Below are 20,040 nucleotides of genomic sequence, written 5' to 3' on the forward strand. Positions count from 1 at the left end.
AATCTCAAGCATTGACAAAAACCTGGAACCAAGGGTGAGGGGAGTCTCCAGGACATTCAGGAATGATGTGTTCAGAAAGAAAAGGATCTACACTAAAAGAATGATTTGTCTCTCTCTGTTTGTCATAAGTGATTCAGTTTGTCACTCAGTATTTCCATGCTTCCTAATTCTTGAATTTAGTTCTCTGTAGGTGATCGTTTAAGCACTAGTGCTTTCTTTAAGTGTTGTTTTCATATTAGTGGCACTCCAGACCTTCACCTTGCCTGCTGTCTGTTCTCTCTCTTACTGACTCCCCTCTGCTTTTCTGTACTTCTCTTTGCATTGTTTCTCTGTTGTTCTATGCCTCTGATTCCTCATCTTCAGGGTCATTGTTTTTCTTGTCGGTCCTCTGGAGTTTTCTTATTTTACTCCTTTTCCCACAAATGATTGAATCTCATTTCATACCTCTCGGAAATATAGGAGGAAGGATCAGGGTAGGCTTCATGGGGAGGATGCTTGCAGTCAGAGGAATGGATACATTTGTCACTGAATTTAAGTGTATAATCATTCATGTGCTGACAGTTTTATGTTACATCCCTTGTGACAGAAGTTAGGAAGTTTAGCACTTTCGAGAAACACTCAAAAAAGGTTAGCTCAAATCCTTCTTCCTGAAGTAGGGTTTCTGCCCTGTGTGCTCTCCCTGTGGAAATCCAGGGGACTGTTACTGTTGGTCACTTCTTGCAGCATCAGGAAAGCAGACTGCTGCCCTTGAAGAGGCAGGAAACTCCTTTAAGCGAGAGCGTACAGGATTCCTCTTGAAGTGCTGGCCGTATCTGCTATTTTTCATTCCTAGTGGAGATCCCACCATGGACTTCTCCCTTCTTGCCTGTCCAAACCCACAGGCTCCCTGGGATTTGCAGGTGGCTCTTTGCACCCTCTGCTTTAAGCCTCTGCCAGCGTGGCTTTAGGGTATGGTATAGGAAAGGACACCCAAGGCTATTTTGTGGCTTTCCCTCCTCCCACTCCCCACCTGCAGGCCCTTTACAGAGAAAGGAAAAAGGATGCAGGCTTGAAGGGGAGCCCTTCTCATATGCAGCCGTAACAGGATCCTCTCCCCACAAAGGATCCCCCGCTCCCAGCGGGGGCAAAGGACCCTGTTCACTGAGGGGACCCACTGTCCCAGATAATTAGCTAAGCAGCTGCTGTGTGTCTGAATGAAAGGAGGGGAGGGAGGTTTTGCTCTGATGGGGAGCTGGGGCGGCATTCCTTGGGGGCAGCCTGCACATTCCTCCCAAGCAGTCGGCGCTGACGGTGACGTGGGCTCAGCGTAGTGCAGCCAGGCTTCCCAAAATCTGTACAGAGCCACTTGCTTGGCCTCGGGTCCTTTATTGTGAGAAAACTCCTTTTCCTCGCTGAGTGCAAATCATTTATCCCTGGCTCGGTGGGAGAATACGTAGCTTGAGTTTACAGGCTGTGTGTTGTGCTAATTAATGCATAACAAACTCTATAGAGAGGAAATAAGATCAAATTCAAAGAAAAAAAATAAAATTCGTAATATGCAAAATAAAGTAATCTCAGCAGAAGCAGCAGTCGTGTTAATGAAACAGTGGGCAATGTGCCTGTGAATGAATCCCTTCTCTGTGTATTTTCTAGGGGGTCTGGGAGGAAAAGGAGAGTGCCTTGTCTGGCCAACACATTTATGACTAGTTTTTGTGGACAAAAGCAAAACTATAAAGAGAGCCTATTCTTGGCACAGGACCAGGTCTTTTCTTAGAGGACTGCTTAATTTGTTTGACATACAGTGAAGGACTGGCACAGTGCACTAATTAGTTTTATATACAGTTGTTTTATAGATCTGCAGCACTGGATGTACCTTTGGGCCCACTTGAGTGAAGTCTACCAGGCTGCTTCCTGAAGGCTATTCACAGGATTGGACCCGTGTGCCCGAATTCTTGCTGTGCTGCTCAAATTTTTACTTAGTTTTTTAATTTTATAAATTCATTCAGATAGAATAACACCCATTTAAAATTGGAATAGTGTTGTAATACATTTTGAAGTGTGGTACTTGGCATTCTCAGAGATAGATTTTTTTTTTTTAATTTTTTATTTTTTTTGAGATTTTTTTTTTATTTTTTATTTTTTTTTTGTTATAAACATTTTTCTTTGTTATATAATTCCCCCCCATCAGTGCTGGTAGAACTTAGGCAGTTCATTAAAATTCTAAAATACTATTAGTATTACTTCTATCATTAATATTTCTTCCTAGTGAGCGCTTAAAGTAATATTTTATTCATTGTTATAGGGATGAGATGTATGTTTTTAGTTTGTAAGTGCTATCCAGTTTGCAAGTGGCTAGTGGAAGCCAGAGAATATTGCTACTTCTGTCCCCCAGAAGGTCATTAGAAATGAATGGCAGGAAATGTTTCAAATGTCGTTTAATTAGATTTGCACCAGGTACCCTGCTAATGTAATCAAATGTGGAGTTAATCTTCCTTTTATGTTATTGTAAGTAGAGGAGCTTCATCTTGAAATTATAGTTTAAAGAAAAGAGGCATGGATGGGAGACGTGGAGGTCATTCAGGCAGCAGCAAGTGAAGCAGAGCAACTCCCATTTGTGCTCAGCCAGATGTTCATGAGCCTTTGCCAATAGCTCAAAAGGCTGATGCTACATAAATTACTATATCCCAGGGACTAATTCAATGGGTGTGATGGAAGAGGAAGGGAGGAGGATGGTACCCTGTCGGTCAGAGGTCGGGTGTAATACGTGGGACTGAACCAAGCAATATTCAGCCAGTTCTGGTTTTTCTGTTATTATTATGGATTGAAAACACTAATTTTCCCATAGAAATCAGAAGGAAAGTCAATACTAAGAATATTAGGAATATAAAGACCAACTATCATTTTCTTTAAAAAGTCCTTTTCCCATGCAGTCGAAAGAGTTGAATACCCAATGGAATTTGAGCCTTTAACAGTTGTCTTTGAAAATATAGAATCCCCTTTGAAAGGTACCAGTGGTCTGATAAATTAAAGATCTGTAAAAGCTTCTCCTGCTCTCTGAAAAGGCACTAATTGCTAACCAAGCTGCCTCTCCACCACCACCGCATTTGTACCAAATTCACCTAGAGAAATCCCTTTTCACCTAGCGTGAGTTGTTTTCCTTTTCAGTCCAGGAGAGTTATTTTTACAAAAGTAAAAGCAGACAAAATATCTGCATTAAATAATGGTTAACTTTCAGAGCGTGAAGCCTTCTCTCAACCAAAGTGCTGCCATTGCAAGAAAATAGCCACTTACAGGTTGCTGGCTCTCATGCGTGTCTGTGGGTATCACAAACCTGGTTATCATTGACACTCTGCCTGTGGAAAGAAGCGGTGAGCTAAGGGAATCTCTGTGTCTTTCAAGAACATGCACCTACCTATTATGAAGGATAGTTTAACAAATGTGACTCCTGCTTGTTACAGAAAGGTAAAGAGAACTCAACCAGTACCTGGTTTTCTAACAGATAGTTTCAAAAGAGTTGGCTCTGATTTTGGATGTTGGAGGTTGGTGGTGCTGATGCTTTTTATTTTCTCAGGAAAATTTCAGGAAATTTCTTTCGGGAAAATTTCTAGTGTCTACAGAAAAAAACAGAGCTTCAAGGTTAATGAAGTACTAACTCAGCATCCCAACTAGCATTGCTCAATCAGTGGGAAGTTCATGGAGGGACAGAGTGCCTTTTCTTTTATAAAATAAAGAAATAAGCAGTGCCCTCTAGTGTTAGCTAACAGCAGAGGGAACCACCAACAGAATTTTCTGTCATCTAGCTACCTGCAATTAAACCTATTTTACAGCTGCAGATGCAGCTTTTTATTTCTTGAAGAAAAGTAGTGAAAAAGAGCTGCAATGGCATAGCTTATCAGGACATAAATGTCAGAAATACAGTCGTTAATAGGTAGATGCAGTCAGATATCTCAAACTTCCTGACCTGTTTTATCTTCTCTAATCTTGAAGTGTATGAGCGTAATATGTCTCCAACCTGTGCCTGACCTGGGGAAGGGCAGGAGGTGTGTTTTACCAAAGGGCCAGAGACTCATGAAGTTTCAGGGAGAGGTGTAGCAGCGAGTGTTCCTTCTTGAAGTTCAGAGGTTTGGTTTCTGGCATAAAGCAGTCTTGGTGTATGTATTGAAGCTTATCTATAGCATGTTATAATAAGGCAGGAGGCAGGTAGATCTTTTGGACTGTCCTTGGAGCACCTCAGAATTTTTTGATTCTGGGGCTAGTAGCAGGCTGGACTCTTGTTTCAAAGCTGTAGGCATCGTTTGTTTCAGTTAAAGACAACTCTGCCAAGGATGCACCATGGGAACTACAGGCACTTCTGTGCTTTAGCATGGAGGACTATCTGTTTAAAAGAGGGCAAGACTTTAAATCGCTAATGTAAAACAGCAAGCGTTAAAAAGCATTTCCTATCTGGTTTCTGAATCTTCTTCCGTGTGCAAACATTGTAAGCAAGTGTGCCTTTCCCTCTCTGTTAATTTGATTTTCTACCGTAGAAAAAGAGCTTACGAGTGATTACTGCCTTTCAGTTACTGCTGATGCATTTTCATAGCCTTGGTTGCAGTCTGGGGCTTTTGGGAGGAGCCCTGAGGTTCCTTGTTGTCTTAAAGTTACTGTTGGCATATGGGAATTCTGTAAGGCCTTGTGAGCGTCTTACCAGGTGTCCCTGAGCTGTAATGTGATGTATGCATTTATCGTATTCTGAAAAACAGCACACAGAAATACAGGAAACGTACAAGCTTTTATAAGGTGACCCGTGCAGAACCTTGGTTTACTCAGGCTTTCCTGCCCTGCGTGGGGTTTGCCCTGGACTGCAGCTTTCTAAACCAAAACATCTTCTGATGTAGCATGACTCCGAGGAGTGACTGTCTCACTTTCCTCCTTGGGCTGTGCTCCATGAATGTTTCCGATGGCTGGCAGCGCTATAAGAAGTGGGTGCCAAGGTTTACGTAGACAGTCAGTATATTGCCCATGTGTGAGTATTCCAGGTGAAGAGGTTAGGAACTCCTATTTCTGAGCTGATTTCTGACCTCATTAGCTCCATGTGAGGAGGGATCTGTGGATGTACATTGTCCCCATGTAGATTGCTGCACCCTGGTAGTAGATGTCAGCAATGAGATGACTTACCTGGAGTGTTGCTCCACAAAAGGGGTTTCAGACCAGCTCAAGCCTTTTCTATACATGTTGCTGTCGTCTTGTGGCTGCTGTCACCAAACTCGATATTTTCAGTAGTTACTGATTCTTCGGCTCTGCTGATAGACCCCTTTTTGAGCTGCAGTTAGTAACTTCTGTCCTCTTTGCTACACGCGAGCAGGGAGAGCATTGTTTGTGCCGATTGCCAAGGATGATGTTATGCTCTGTGAAAAGACCAAGAAGAAGAATGTTCGGCATTGTTTCTCTGAGACGTACCAAAAATCTGCACGCACCAATGAAAGCAACCAGCATTATGGTATCATAACAATGGTTCGTTAGGACTTCACCCTGGGCCGGGATAATGATTGTTCCTGTTTAAGACCCAGACCAACAGATGGCATTTGTTAGGACATTGATATTTATGTACAAAGTTGCCAGCACTTTAAGAAATGGTGCCTGTCTTAATTAAGATGATAATGTACTGCCTTGTTTGGAGATACTCTGCTTGTAATGATGCTGGTGAATTATGAATAGAGGGAAATTAGTAATAACAAATGCCAGATGGAGGTATCTTTCAAAGAGGAATATTTTGTGTAATATGGCATGTAAAGTTGACAGACCGGGTCTTAAAAGACCTTTATTATTCTATAAGCTTTCCTGACAAAATTGCTCTTTATCCTGCCAAGAAATGTAGTTTCACATGCCAGTGCATTTTTAAGCTAGAGTAATTAAAGTATGCCTCTAAGTTTATGGCTTGAAGTGAAATCTGTTTCTCCAGTGTTTTGTCAGGAATCTATAAACAGTGCAAGGAAGGAGACAACTTATAACAACAATAGTTTTGCCAATTCTACACGGTCTGTCTTTGAAATCAGAGGCAATTAGGGATGAACAAAACTACAGAAAAAGTATACGTTTTTTTCTAAAGTTTTATTTCATATTTTTCCTTTGGTTGAAGATGACTATTAGTAATAAGAAAATTTCTTTCAAAAATTAAAACCTGCCTTATTTGATTGAAGTGAAAAATGATTACCAAGTTATAAATGCACTGAATCCTTAAATGCTAGATCTTTTTTGTAACTTCCTGAGAGAGGGAAATAAAATCTAATTTGATTTTGTAGTGTAAAGTAGTTAATTAAAAAAGAAATAGACAAGGGAAAGTAAGAAAGAAGACTTTGGGGTTTGATATTTCATTTTCTCATAAGAATATTCCCACTCCACGGACATTCCAACTTTGATCTCATGACCTGCTGGCTGCTGTCCATTGCAGAGGAGGTCCTTTCATGATGATCTGTTGGTGAGACCTGCCTGTGTCCCATCAGGTGACCATGAAGATTTGATTTTCCTTTGTCATTGTCCTCAGATTGCATTAGTGCAATAAAGTACAGGTTAGGACTGTAGAATTGTTGAATATAGTCTCTCTCTGTCAGATACATCAAAGGTAGTAGACCAGGAAGACTTAAAGAGCATACCTTCCATTCCATCCACGCATAGAGACACAAATCGCTTCCAAACACACAATAGTAAACTTGAGACATACTGTCCAAGACTTCTTCCAAATGCACAACCGTTGTGGCAAGGTTCAGAAAGATAGCAGAGGAATTGCTTTTGTCTTCTTTAAATTATTTCCATGAGTATACTTTAGTAGGGGAATAAATGAAGTAATATATTTCAGTATTGGATGATGAAAAGAAGGCTTCTGCTTAATTTAGAAAAAGATCAAGATCAGTTTTCATGAGAATAAAACACTGTTTTGAATTATGCTTAGAACAGACTGTCCGACTATTTCTGGTATTAACGTTCATTGCCATTGCAGAAAGGATTTAACAATAGAAAGATGAGAACATGAGAAAAGAATGTCTAGAGGGAAGGCAGTCAAGGATGGGATTCAGTGGCTCTAGCTTTGATAACAAAAGCAAAGACTGCTCTTAGTTGAGTCTTTTGAGACTAATCTGGTACTTTCAATAAACCCTAAATTTACCTTAATGCAGAAAGAGCAGTATTTCAAGGCATGTTCAAAACCCTCTAAGAGCATTGTTTCTCACTGATTTCATTGAAGCTATTGTAAATTTACCTGGAAGATGCCATCTGAAGTAACGGACAACAAAACTGATTTTATGCTGACTTTATTGAGTGAATCCTGTATATAAATATATATATATGTATAAAAAAGCTGTTCTCTTTAACAGCAGTCTACCTAACGAGAAATGAGCACTGTGACTCTTTGACTCTTCCACTCTAACTCTTTTGAAATCTGTACTGCTTTTTTGCCATGTTGACAGTTTTGTTTATGCTGAACTTCTTTCTGTTGTCTTTTTTTTTTTTTTCCAGAAAAACTTTACAATTCCAATGGACGGGAGCTGAGACGGGCACTTTTCTCCTTGAAACAAATATTTCAGGTGAGGAAATAATGGCTTTCCATTCTGTGATCTGAACATGAACTGAATTTCTTTTTTTTAATGTAGGGAATAACATAGTTTCTGGCAAAAGAGAATTTTAAGACTTCATTTGTAATGTGCAATTAGCCAGTTAGCCTTTTCTCTTTAAGGTCTGCAAGCCTTCCCCTGTTCCTTTAGTCTGTCAGAAGGCAGGACCAGATGTGCATTAATGACAGAGTTAGAGGTTGGAACTTGCCAGGAAAGGAGAGAAGAAAATTGGGACTCTTAGATGTAAACTTAGGCTGCTTGTGAGACAGTGGTTTAGTTCTGTACTGGAAAGACAGGGATGGGGATGTGAAAAGAGGGGCTAGGAAGCCATGGGTTGGGGTGATTGCCCAACATTGGCCTAATAATTGATAAATAGACTAGCTTTAAACCACATCTAAAACTGGAAAAGGAAACTAGAGACATGGGACAGGTCTCATGAGGAACCAAGATATACTGGGAGAGCTCTGAAGGTGTTAGAATTTAGATTGATATTAGAGGAAATAGAGCTGAGAAGGCTATGGTAGTGTCTGAACAGTTTAAGTTTAAAGAAAGGCATGGATTGGAATATGAGTTTTCGTTATGGAGGAGACCTGAAATCAGAGGGATTTTAGGTCCTGTGAGGAAGTAGCCAATGTGAAAGACGTGAGGTGTGGATGATAAGAAAGTGAATTGGATGAAAAGCTTGGATTTCAGGTCAGCTTTACAGGATAAGGAGAAGGACTCAGGAAAGTTGCAGTACTGGAAGGAAACTTGTTGGAGAGAAGATGATCAAGAAAAGTGAAAAGAAAACATTGGTGAGAACTAGAGTATACTGCCAATGTGATCCTGAAACAGAATTCAGGATGACACATTACATTTCTATCAGGAAAAGTGAAATCATTAAGAAAAGCACCTCTCCTCCTTTACTAATGGATCCAAATGGAGGATGACAACCTATAATGTTTTTTAGTCACAATAGGTAGGTGCCAGTGTTTAGTTTAGCATTTTTTTGCTTTGTTTTAAATAGACATTATCCTAAGAAGCATAGCAACATTTAACAATTTTGCAATACTGCAGAATTGTAAATTTCCAAAACACACAATGCTTTTTCCTGGTTTAAAAGTTAAACATTCAGAATTTAGAAAACGCCAGAATGCAGATTTTCTGAAAAACAGGAGTATATGGGGAAGTGTGAACTATTTAATGGAAAATGTTGGTAGTTTAAGATGTCTTTTGTACCAGAAAAAAGTCTTTGAATCTTGAAATTTTTGGACAAAGAAGGGGTTTGAGCTCCAAAACGGTTCTACTCATCTCATGTCCACAGATTGGGAAAAATTGGTCCCTTCAAGGCATTCCCAGGGGAAGACTGAGACTCACAATGATGCAAGTTGGGTTTCCCTGTGAGCTTGCCAAGTGGGTGGACTGTGTGCTCAGAGGAAATTGGGCAGCTTTCCAAGAGTATTCTCTGGTTTCTTCTCTTTTTGTTCACTTAACTGTTTCTGGGAAGTATTTGTATTTCTCTGAATGTATATATTGCACAGGTTAATCTGGGCACTCACACATATTTAGTAGTGAGTGCTAAGCCTCTCTTCCCAGCTATCCCACACTTCCCATCCCCAGTTTGAGTATTTTATGACTTTTGGGAATATTATGACTTTTACCAGTTTGGATATTAATCGATGTTCTCTTCCAAGTGGGTTGTTTGAAGTCTCATAGGTATTTCTGAGCACATAGTGCTCAGTGCTTTTAGTGGACACCTGGTAAGCTCTCAGTCTTCCATCTGATCAGCTGTTTTCATGGAAATGTTGTTTAAATATTTATCCTAATAAATATAATTGGAGTTGATTGCTTTGAAGAGTAATGAGAGGGAAGGGAAAAGCAATGCACACAAACCCATATCTGTGTGTGAATTTTAGGTTTTAAGTGAAGTCTTATCTGACAGTTTCAGAACATAATTTTCCTTGAAAAATTCCACTTCCCTGTTTTCTAATATATGGAAAGGACTTTGGGATTATCTGGTACCACCTTATGTAGCTACTTCCGGTAGAACTGTGGCTGTTCGTCGAACAAACATAACCCTTCAAAAAACCTTCATATACTCTCAAAATACAGGTTCTCAATAACGGATGATTGAGGAGAAGTTTCTCTCAAGATGGAGAGTATTCATATCATATGCTCAAGTATTTGAGGTAGTACACTTCAAACTGGGAAAGGAGACCCTTTCTGATGCAAACTCCCATTTATCTGGGAGTCCTTTACAACAGTTACTGGCATTGCTAAGGGCATCTTTTGAGCATGATTTTAGTTTATCTTGTAATGAGCCACGAGAGAGAACGTAAGATGACTTCTATATCTGTTTTAGAAAGAAAAGCTAGTTCAACTTTTTAGTGAGGAAAAACGCAGGTCAATGTGAAAAGGTTATATTATGGACCAAACACTATTGTGCAAAAGGTTATACCTAATTTATTTTTTAGTCAATGACATTAAAGTGTTGTTAGCATTATAAATCTGTCATTATGTTAAAAGTTTTTTAGAAGGTATCTTTTTCAACATAAATACCTGATTTTGTATTTCATATTTAGTATTTTAAATTCCTTAAGAGTATAATGTTTTGGAAATAAAACGTTGACTTCACAACCAGTCTTTATTTTCATTTTAACAAATTTTCAGAGTGTTATGGAGACTTCATCGTGTCTTTAAGTGCCAAGACAGTTCGTAACACCATGTTTTTATAATCATTTCATCATAGCTGAGTTAATTTGGCACAGTTCTGTGTCAGTATCGTTTTTAATTTAAAGAGCTTCAAGGTAACGTGCAGTCTCTTATTTGTATTAAGTGGGAACAAGCCCAAGTTTTACATCGAATATGAATTCCAAATAGTCTGAGCTCTTGGTTTTTCACGCAAGGCCTCAGCGAAGCTTAGCAATGTTTGGCAAAAGCAATGCCTTTGTTTCCAATTTTAAATTAAAGATTCATTTGGCAAGTCCAAACTTGGACTTTCTCTTTGGTTTCTTCTGTTGGGCTGTTTTTGGCAAAACAATTAAGGTTACATGTAGTATTTTTCTTTGACAGTAATGCCATTCTGTTCCTGCCATTCATTCTGAAGGGTTAAGATAGCCGCACTCATCATCTTTTGCTGGACTGGACTGTAGCATTCTTCTGATTTAGCGGTATGCTTTTTGAAGAACAAATTTATGGAGTAAGGAAAGTAATGTTCAGACTAGAAGTATATGAAGCGCTTGACCTTAAAAGAACTGGAAAAAGAAAAACAGATATAATTGATAATTGGCAACCTGTTGAAGTACAGTTTAGCTGCCTTTGAATGAATTCTGACTTCACTGGTTCTTGTGCTTGTCAGAGATTCGTGAATTTTGTGCAAAGTGCTAAAACTCCCAAAGGCATCTGACACAGAATCCAGCTGAACATTGCACTTAAAAAGTCAGGGTCGAAAAACATTCTTGCGTTTCCTAGTTGTGATATCGTAAAAGAGATAAAAATACAGCTGCTTAAAACATTTAATTCAATATCAATCTTAAAAGCAGAAAAATTGGGTATGAGCACTATAATATACGTAAATAGTGCTGAGCAATTTATGTGATATTAAAAAAGTTTATTTAACAAGAATTCTGATCTGACTAGATGTAATAAAAAACAGGCATGTTTTAGGACCTATAAATAAAAGGTGGCCTTGTAGTTACAAAGCATAGTTTCAAATCATGCTGATTGCATCATTTTAAATCATGCTGATTGCATCATTTCAAAATATGAAATAACTGGATATGAATATGGTGTTGTAAGAAAAATAAGAAAGCTCTAAAGCATGTTTAAAGTCTGTCAAAAACTATAATCATGTGTAAATCTACTTCTTAAAGTTGGAAAATAATTTTAATCAATCAATGTATTAGGTTTTCTGGAAAGCAAACCTGAAGGGTTTTTTTTGTTGAGGAAAAAGGCCAATTTTATTTTTGGACTGCGTTCCACACTAAGTGTCATTTGAGCAATGCAGGAGATCTCCCTCTGTTTTTCTTGAGGAGCCTAGATTCCCATTTTGTGTTGTGATCAGAATATCAGGCAACACAGTCACAAAAATTCTTTTACAGAATTTTCTTCTATTGTTGAGAAATTCATTAATCATTGAACAATTGAGCTTTGTGTAAAACATCACAAAGAACAGCTATGTAGGGGCCCTGGAAACATTAACTAGAAGGTGTTTGGATAGACACAATCTTATCAGTGAGTGAAATCAAGTGTCACACACTTCAGCTGCTAAGGAGTCATCAATCATCCTTAGGAGAGCTGAAGGAGTATTCTGTGTTTGCCTCATTGATCTCAAGGAAGGAGGCTGCTCCTTCCCCTCTTGCGAGCATGAATGATGACTCCTTAGGGTTTGAAGCTGAGTGACACTTGATTTAGGAGCTGCTGTCATCACTTGTGAGGCAGGCTGCCACCTCTCCCCTTTAAGAGCCCTCTTGGAAGGGTTCTTGATTAAGTCACGAAAAAGACAGAAACCTTAATTTCCTTCCCAAATGGAATTCACTGTAGTTCTGCATAGCAATTTACATACCTCTTTAATTCTATTTTGCAAATGATATGTCTCATTACTGTTTAGAGATTATAAATAAAATAGATATGGCACATTAAATGTCAAAATCAGTTTCTCAATTTCATTGGCAAATAGAGTGTCTTCTTCATGTCTAGACAATGTTATGGGCTGAGATCTAAACAGTTCTTAATGAGACTATAATATGTGAGTTGAAGGATGTTGGAGCTGGACTCTTTTCAGTGGTTTCCAGCGATAGGACAAGGGGCAATGGGCTCAAGCAGGAACATAGAAAGTTCCATTCAAATATGAGAAAAAACTTCTTTACGGTGAGGGGGACAGAGCACTGGAACAGGTTGCCAGAGAGGTCATGGAGTCCCCTTCTCTGGAGATCTTCAAGACCCACCTAGATGCAGTCCTGAGTGATGTGCTCTAGGCATTCCTGCTTTAGCAGGGGAGTTGGACCAGATGATCTCTAGAGGTCCGTTCCAACTCTGACAATTCCGTGATTTCGTGAACTACTTCTGCCACAAGGATAGCCTAAAAACATGGGAAGCCACGATTATTCATTCTCTAATTTGTGCAGATCTTTGCATTGAAACAGGAAATCTTGTTTTGTTTGGAGCCTGTCTACTTGAGCTTCCTCAGGTATACAATGCATGAACATTGCTTGATCTGTTGCTTAGTTGCCGTGAGGAATATCCCTGGTAGGGTCTGGTCTAGGTGACTTTTCTAGTAATTTTTAATTCCACTATTAAATGGGAGGAAAGAGCTACAGTGTATTGATGTATCTGCTGTTTACTCAAGGTGCAAAGGACAAAATTTTGTCCCTGGAACATCAATAGCATAAAATGTCTTCAGTTTCAGTGTCATTTTTACTTGGTGGTGGGGTGTATACAGGTAGATGGACTCTTGTAAACAAGCAGAGGCAGCGACAGCAGGACTGTTCTTGTTCGCTTCCTCCTAAATGCTTCGTCTTTACAGGGGGAGGCAACCACCAAAGCTTTTCTGGCTAGTAATTGTATAGATTCATCTGATACTGAAATGTGACAGTTTTTATTTCTTGCTCCTTACACTCACAGAGAAAAAAAAGTTATGAAGGGAAAAAGATCCTGTAATTATCTGAGCGTTCATTAGCTGAAGCAATAAAACATTGAAAGCAGAAAGTTCCTTCCGAATGGTTCAACTTGCTGAAAATCGTAGTAGAATTTCTTTTCCATGTTCTTTTCTTTCAACCTGTCTTAAGAATTGTAGTACGGTTCATTTCCTTCTCCTGAAAGACGGAATGCGTCAGTTTATTGCTCTGCACAACCCAAGCAGGTACCCACCCCACCATTGTCAGTGGTAGAAATGGTGATGGTAACTCTGGGATCTTTCTCAGGCGAACGTGGCATCATGCAGCTACAGGGTTAAGTGCGGTGAGAGCACTAGAAGCAAGCAGTATAGTGTCACAGTAAATGGCTTTCTACCCACAGCTCCCTCATCTGCTACAGGACTCAGGCAGGTTATGTGCAAGTAGTGAAGTTAATGACCAAAGTTACTGATGAAGCAAAACACCATGTTCAGAGTAAAAGGGAAACAGAACTTTCTTGCAGAAGATGGTGGTGAAGGTGAGGCAGGATCACAATAATTTGAGCTTGGTAACTGATCTAATAAAGCAGGGTTTGATTCTTATCTATTACTTATTTCTTCATGATTTTTTTTTTTTTTTTATATGCAGCAGGACAGCTACTGGGATAGCTACATGGCTAATGCAGGGTATCTTGGATATCTGTATACCTGTCATTTGAGGCATTTGAGAAAGACTTTAAGAAGTCTTTGCGTTAGTGAAAAGTTATTCATATAAATGTCTTGTCTGAAATTTTAGATATTTTTAGAAATTTGGACAGATGAAAAAACATCACTTCCTAATATCCTCAAGCTTGAAGAAATTCTGTCTGTAAGAGTTAAATATTTGTTTCAAGATATTAAACATTGGATAGGTTTTCATGTGTTTTGATTTGTAAAGTATTGTTAACTATTAAAACATTTATTTTGCTTCCATGTATTCTTTCAACTATCCAAAAGAAACTGCAGAAATGCATCCAATTTAAAATGTGTTCCTATGTAAAAGAGGTGTGAAATAGTAAGTGTTGCAGCTTCTCTGTTTTGCTAATGGAACACACCAGCAAATGCTCTATTTGTTTTGCTGATGTTTTTAGTGCAATACAAAACATGTCCTTGAGAAACAACAGAGTATTTATTTTCCGCATTGGGAAGATTAATGGCTGTGAATTAAACACTTTACTTTTGGGTGAATTCCTGTATCTGTTTATTGGTGCCAAGGTGGAAATCCATAATAAGCAATAGCGTGGTATTTATTTGAAATGTTTTTGTCTTGGAAAGAAAGAAAATTTATTTTTAAAACTTTATTGGCATAGTATTATCATTAGCTGGCACAGATGTGTTTAAAAGGCTGGCAAAAAATTGCTGGCATTTGGTGATTGCTACTTAAGCAACTGACTCATGGCAAGGATATGCAATGGAATTGTTGCTTGAGTGTAAATTCTCATTGTAATCATCACTAGAAGCCAAACTTTGGATCGCAGGTTACATAAATATATTGCCCCACTGAAAATCAAGGGGGATGGTCATTTCCGTGCATGCTGTTGTAAAATGTTGCTCCATGTAAATAGATGGGAGAATAGGAAACATGGGAACAGTGTGAAAATACTGGTGTCTTTATATCATGCTATGGTCATGCATCTACAGGGATGTGCATGTAATGAGTCAGGAAGGTGTAAAGGCTGGGGGAGAAGGAAATGAGCGTGGAGTCAGCACAGAGTGCAGGGAGAAGCTTGGAGAGCAGAGTGGAAGCTGTGGCACAGCTGGGGAGGGCAGTAAAGCAGCTGATGTGCATTTGCAACCAACAAGGGGAAGGAGCTTCCATTGAGGGACAAACTGGCTTCCTAGTCCCCAAAAACCCTTCACTGCTAAAATGCTTCTGCCACTGCCTCAGTTACCTCTAGCAGCTGACTGCAGTTTCGGGACAGCCCAGTTGACGGCACCCTTGTTCTCAAGGAGTTCTTCTACCTGTGTGTGGGAAGGAAGGCAGCAACTGAGCTTGCCTAGCATCCTTATCTTGAGGTAGTTTCTGAGTCGCCAGGTATCAGGGAGTGAAAATACTTGTCTTGGATAGATGGACTTTTTGTGACAGAAGACTCTCCTTCTGCCACCCGTGAGAGCTGTGTTTGATTAATCTTCTAAAAGTAGTGTCCTGATCCAAAGTACAGCAGTGATTTCATGGTTTAATATGAGACTTGCCTGCTTAACCACCAGCTCATCTGGCCCATACATAGAATTGTTTTGTAGCTGCTTAAGTAATTTGGGTTGAAATGGCAATACAGTCGTGAGAGACTCATAGGACTTAAGTTGATGTATGTATGTGTGCATATATATGTGCGCGTGTATGTTTTGGGGATGATTTCTTTACAGATTTGTTTGCAATAGATGACTTGGCTCTTAAAATGGACTGAAATAAACAGTGACAATTGAATTAGATAGTATCAGGCACTTCTGGATTGGCAATCTAGTATTTTAATTATATCAATAATTTTGGAGTCCAAAGAACAGAACTATAGTTTAAAGTGTGGGAAAGTAACTATAAATTATATCTTGGCTGTCCATGCTCCTTCAATCACTTCCTGACTATGTTTACTCAGTTTTCAAGCCAAAATGAGCATTTCTTATTGCAAACATTGCAAGCCAATCTTGATCTATAAAAATGCAACCTGTTGCTTAGCCAGTAAAAAAGCTGGACTCCAGAAATGGTCTGGGATTTCTGTTTCTAATAGAGCACAGCATCACTCTTGTGTTACTACATCATTGTAGTCTTGTCAATGGGAGTAATTATTTTGCTGGTAACTTTAGCAGATGTGAAGCATCCTGAAGCCAGGTAGCAATAGTTAAAAATATTCTTGTGGAGACTTTATTGTGGTATGTTTCTAGTGTAGACTCTGGGGTCACAGAGATAGGCACCTGAAAGGAGAGTCGAGAGGAATTAGCTGGTAATTTTCCATTACTACTAGGGCAGAGCATTGTATAAGCATTTGAAATTATGTGGGGAACCTGTGGACATGAAGGTTTTCAGGTAATGGAAGTGCATTCTGGTCATAGCTATGCGCTGCCACATTGCTACTGCTACCCAGGGCAGTCTGGTTAGGAGCAAGCTATGGGGTTGTTTAGTTTTGGGTTTTTTTTGTATACATAAGGATTGCTAGAGCCAGAGGAAGGCTTAGGGAAAAAAACAAAAATAGTAAATGTCTATTCTCCTTGTACTATAAGGAGTAGGAAATATGGAATAAGGACCTACCCATCATTGATGCTAACGGAAACCCAGATTGCATCATTCTGCCTTTTATTCGCTTAGTAACAGGAGGCTTTTCAAGTATATTGGGCAATAGTCCTGCATTTTACTTTCTTGTGGTGGAGTGCCAGATGTATTGTCATTTGAGATTTATGCCAGCAAAAGCCTGCAGTCGCGCATGCTTTGCTCTTTGACCTGCCTCCTCCTTCCTCCCTTTCCTCACCAGTCAGCTGCTGTCCCTCTGCTGCTAATTTACATCCCCAAATGAATGAAACTTAATCCCTAAACCTTAATCCTCCTAAAACCAGCTGAACTTTGTGATCCTGTCTTGACTTTGCAGGAGATTTAAAAAAAAAAAAAAAAGTTTAAAAATGTCACATATATCTCAATAAACCCGAATTCATTTAGACCCACATTTATCAACTTAGGAAGACATAATATCGCTTTTGATTCAATTTTACTGTTTGCTAACTTGCACAGAAAATACACAGCTCATGTGAAATACTGTCTCCAAATGATTAAATTACAATTAGACAAGCAAACAGCTATGAAAAACATTTTTAAATGAACCGATCAGTAAAAGTATCTCAAACCTCATGGACACTGCAGTAAGTGACCAGCTCCTTATTCACATTTGCACTATAAAGCAAAATGGAAGGATGCGAGTAGCGATCGCCAGGTAACCCCCTAGAGAAGTAATTTCCTTATTTCACCACCTGGCTTTCGTTAATGCAAGTTTCTCCCCACCCTTCCCATGTGGGGTTTTTTCACTTTTAAAGAGAGTGGCCATCATTTATCTTTTTGGGGGGGACTTTCTGCGAGCACACTACCATTTTAGTGATCCATGTATTTTCCCTTGTTTTATTTTTTTTCATGTTGAGCATAATCATCTGGGGTTTCTGTTTCAGATCTGCCTCCTTGCTGTGCAGCTTGTACTCCTGGCAGGGGAATCTGAGGAAAGGGGGTTTCCAAGGAGACCTTGCTCTGATGTATTAATGTGGAGTGGGGACAGCACACTTTCCCAGCAAACTGTTTCACAAATGAACATAGCAATGAGTGAAAATTTCTCTAGCTCACCCTCTTAAAAAGTAGTGATTTTTACTTCAGGAGCCAGGCAGTGTCTGAATGAGCCGTGCCCTTTCTGTCTGTAGGACTCTGTATTGGGATGCTGCCAGCGTCTTGTCCCACAAGATTTCAGGCAGCAGAGGAGGATACTCCTCCTCTTTGACTGCAGTAGGGTTTACATTTCTTCTCTTATGCTACATTGCATTGTCAGTTGGCAATATTCTTCTTGTCTTTTGCCTAGGTGAGTTATCACAACGTTCAAATGTGAATGTAGTACATCTTTGTGAAGTTACCGTTTTTGATCAACAGACAAAATCAGAACTGACCCGAGAATCATTAGAGTTTAAATCGCTCTTAATTGGGATGTTGTAGAGTGACAGAACAGAGAGGGAAGCTCTTCACAGGCAGAGAGGGTGAAGCTCAGTGTGAGTGCAATCCCCTCCTATAAACCAGTAGGCAGTTCAGCAAGAAGATTCTCGTGACTGTGGCTGGTACCCAATCTGCCTGTGCTGCTCTGACTTCTAGGCTGGATTATTGCAACTTTTGCATTTTGGAAAGTTTGGTCAGTACAGAATGTGATTGCTGGCTCACTCGTGGAGAGAACAGGCTGGGGAACCCCATGGTTCCTTATTTAAAGAAATGAACCTTGTAAAATGTGCGATGTTTGACTTTGTAACAGAAACAGAAGAGAATTGTACAGCGTAGGATTAAATATGGAATGCTCAAGCAACCAGAAACAATGGGATGTCTTATGAGAGGAAAGGAAAAAAACCACATAAAACACATAAAAATGGTGGAAATCTCATAGACAAGCATCTTGTTATAATTCCTTGGAAAGACAGTACTCTGCACAGCTGTTAGCCACGTAAAAGAGAAATATGTATGTGCATATCCAAATGTGAATATTCAGTTACTAATCCAGTTTTCCCAAGTACTTGGAGTCGAGCTTTCAGCAGTACTTGTTAGCTTAAAAGAAAAAAACAAACTCCCCTTGAGAAACTGTGTTCCAAAACCTTGATTCTTATTAGGAAGCAAAACAACTTTCTTGCAGCATGAAAATAATAATTGTGCTTTGGGTAAAAGTTTTCAAACATATGGCCCGTAGAAATAGCAGGCTTCAGAAAGATTTATTTTTAACAGTATGTAAACAATTTATCTTTGCATGCGGAAGCTGCACATCAGATAAGATGCATTTTCCCAAAGTGCTGTTCCTTGAAAAAAGTCTTCAGTCTCCACCTTCAGATAAGACCCCGCAAGACTGCATTAGAGAAATATCAAATGGTAGAGAGACAGAGAACGGGTAGGAAAGACAGGAGTCCTGCCTACGCTTTTTATCTTGCTAGTGGCACACGAGTAATATATAGACTGCTTGATCACAGGGATTGTGAGGTATTTTTAATAGTTAGGCTGAGTTATGGAGGTGAAAGTATGATTTGTACATTTTGTCAGCTGTGTAAACTTTAATCTCACCATTTTGAATATATTTAATGTCTTTTTTTCACTATACATTGGACAAAACCAGAGTTCTATTACAAAGCGACCTACATTGTCTTGCTTTTTCTTCCTTCTGAGATGCCTAAAGAGAGGAAGAGGCATGATCTATTCCAAGTCTGTGAATGAACATGTAAAATATAGTTATCTGACGAGGCCAATGGTATCTTTTCATAAAGACTTTAAGTAGCCAGCCTTTATGTCACTGCACAATCTTTATGGTTGCAGGAGCTTAGCAGGAAGCTTAGAGACCTTTGCCTGTGTTTTGCTGCTTTTCTCATCAGTGCCTTAATGCCTGCTGATTAAGGGATCGTAAATCTCTGCGATATTAGCGGAGGAGTCCATTTCCATAGCAAATGACAACCTTTCCCTGCCTCCTTTTAGCTGTTATCACACACATGCGGCAGCTACTTGTACGTATCATTGTCACACACACCATATATTCCCTACAATGAATGCTCTCTTCCTGGAAACCTGAACCTCTTACCACTGCTGGAGAGTAGCCTTTACTCTTGAGGTCACCTAACTTGGCAAGTCAGTGAGTTAATGGGTCTGAAAAGATTATCTTAGACCAAAATTGATGTAAACATTCTCCTTTCAATGTAGAATGTACAAGCTTGGATGCCTTTCATCTTTCTTTGCACATTCCAGATGTTTGCTTCTTTCCTCTCATCGTATATACATGATGGGATAGATAATGTACTGAGTTCAGATTTATGTCTAGAGCATGATGTGTTTGTACTCCGCTTCATTACACCTTCTTTTTCCCTTTTATTTGGGAAAGGAACAGTACCTTAAAAGCCTTTTTTTTTTTAATTCAAGCTTGATTTGTTTATCCAGTGCTTTCCAAAAGCGGTCTGGTTAGAGTCCCTCATCTCCTTCATTTCCTCTGCTGTTCTCCTGCAATATATCTCTTCTCAGTCAAGGATGAGACTATGCTGTAGTGATTTACTCATTTGGCTGCTTTGAAAAAAGCTGCAGAAGGCAGATCTCACATTTTGTTTTGGAAGGTCCTAGGTTTGTTTTTTTTCCTCTTGTATTGTTTTGTTTTGTTT

The 20,040-nt window shown here is 39.3% G+C and overlaps 1 protein-coding gene across 1 annotated transcript in view; it reads left to right on the forward strand.

Annotated features, from left to right (window-relative positions):
- FHOD3 (formin homology 2 domain containing 3) overlaps positions 1 to 20,040 on the forward strand; it is a 371,022-nt gene that overhangs the window by 147,047 nt on the left and 203,935 nt on the right. Inside the window, exon 6 of the mRNA XM_014938430.1 lies at positions 7,471 to 7,538. Coding sequence (XP_014793916.1) covers positions 7,471 to 7,538 — 68 coding nt within the window. The remainder of the gene's footprint in view (positions 1 to 7,470; positions 7,539 to 20,040) is intronic.

This window comes from Calidris pugnax, unplaced genomic scaffold (assembly GCF_001431845.1).
Source record: "Calidris pugnax isolate Ruff unplaced genomic scaffold, ASM143184v1 scaffold13, whole genome shotgun sequence".
In the NCBI taxonomy this organism is placed as follows: domain Eukaryota; kingdom Metazoa; phylum Chordata; class Aves; order Charadriiformes; family Scolopacidae; genus Calidris; species Calidris pugnax.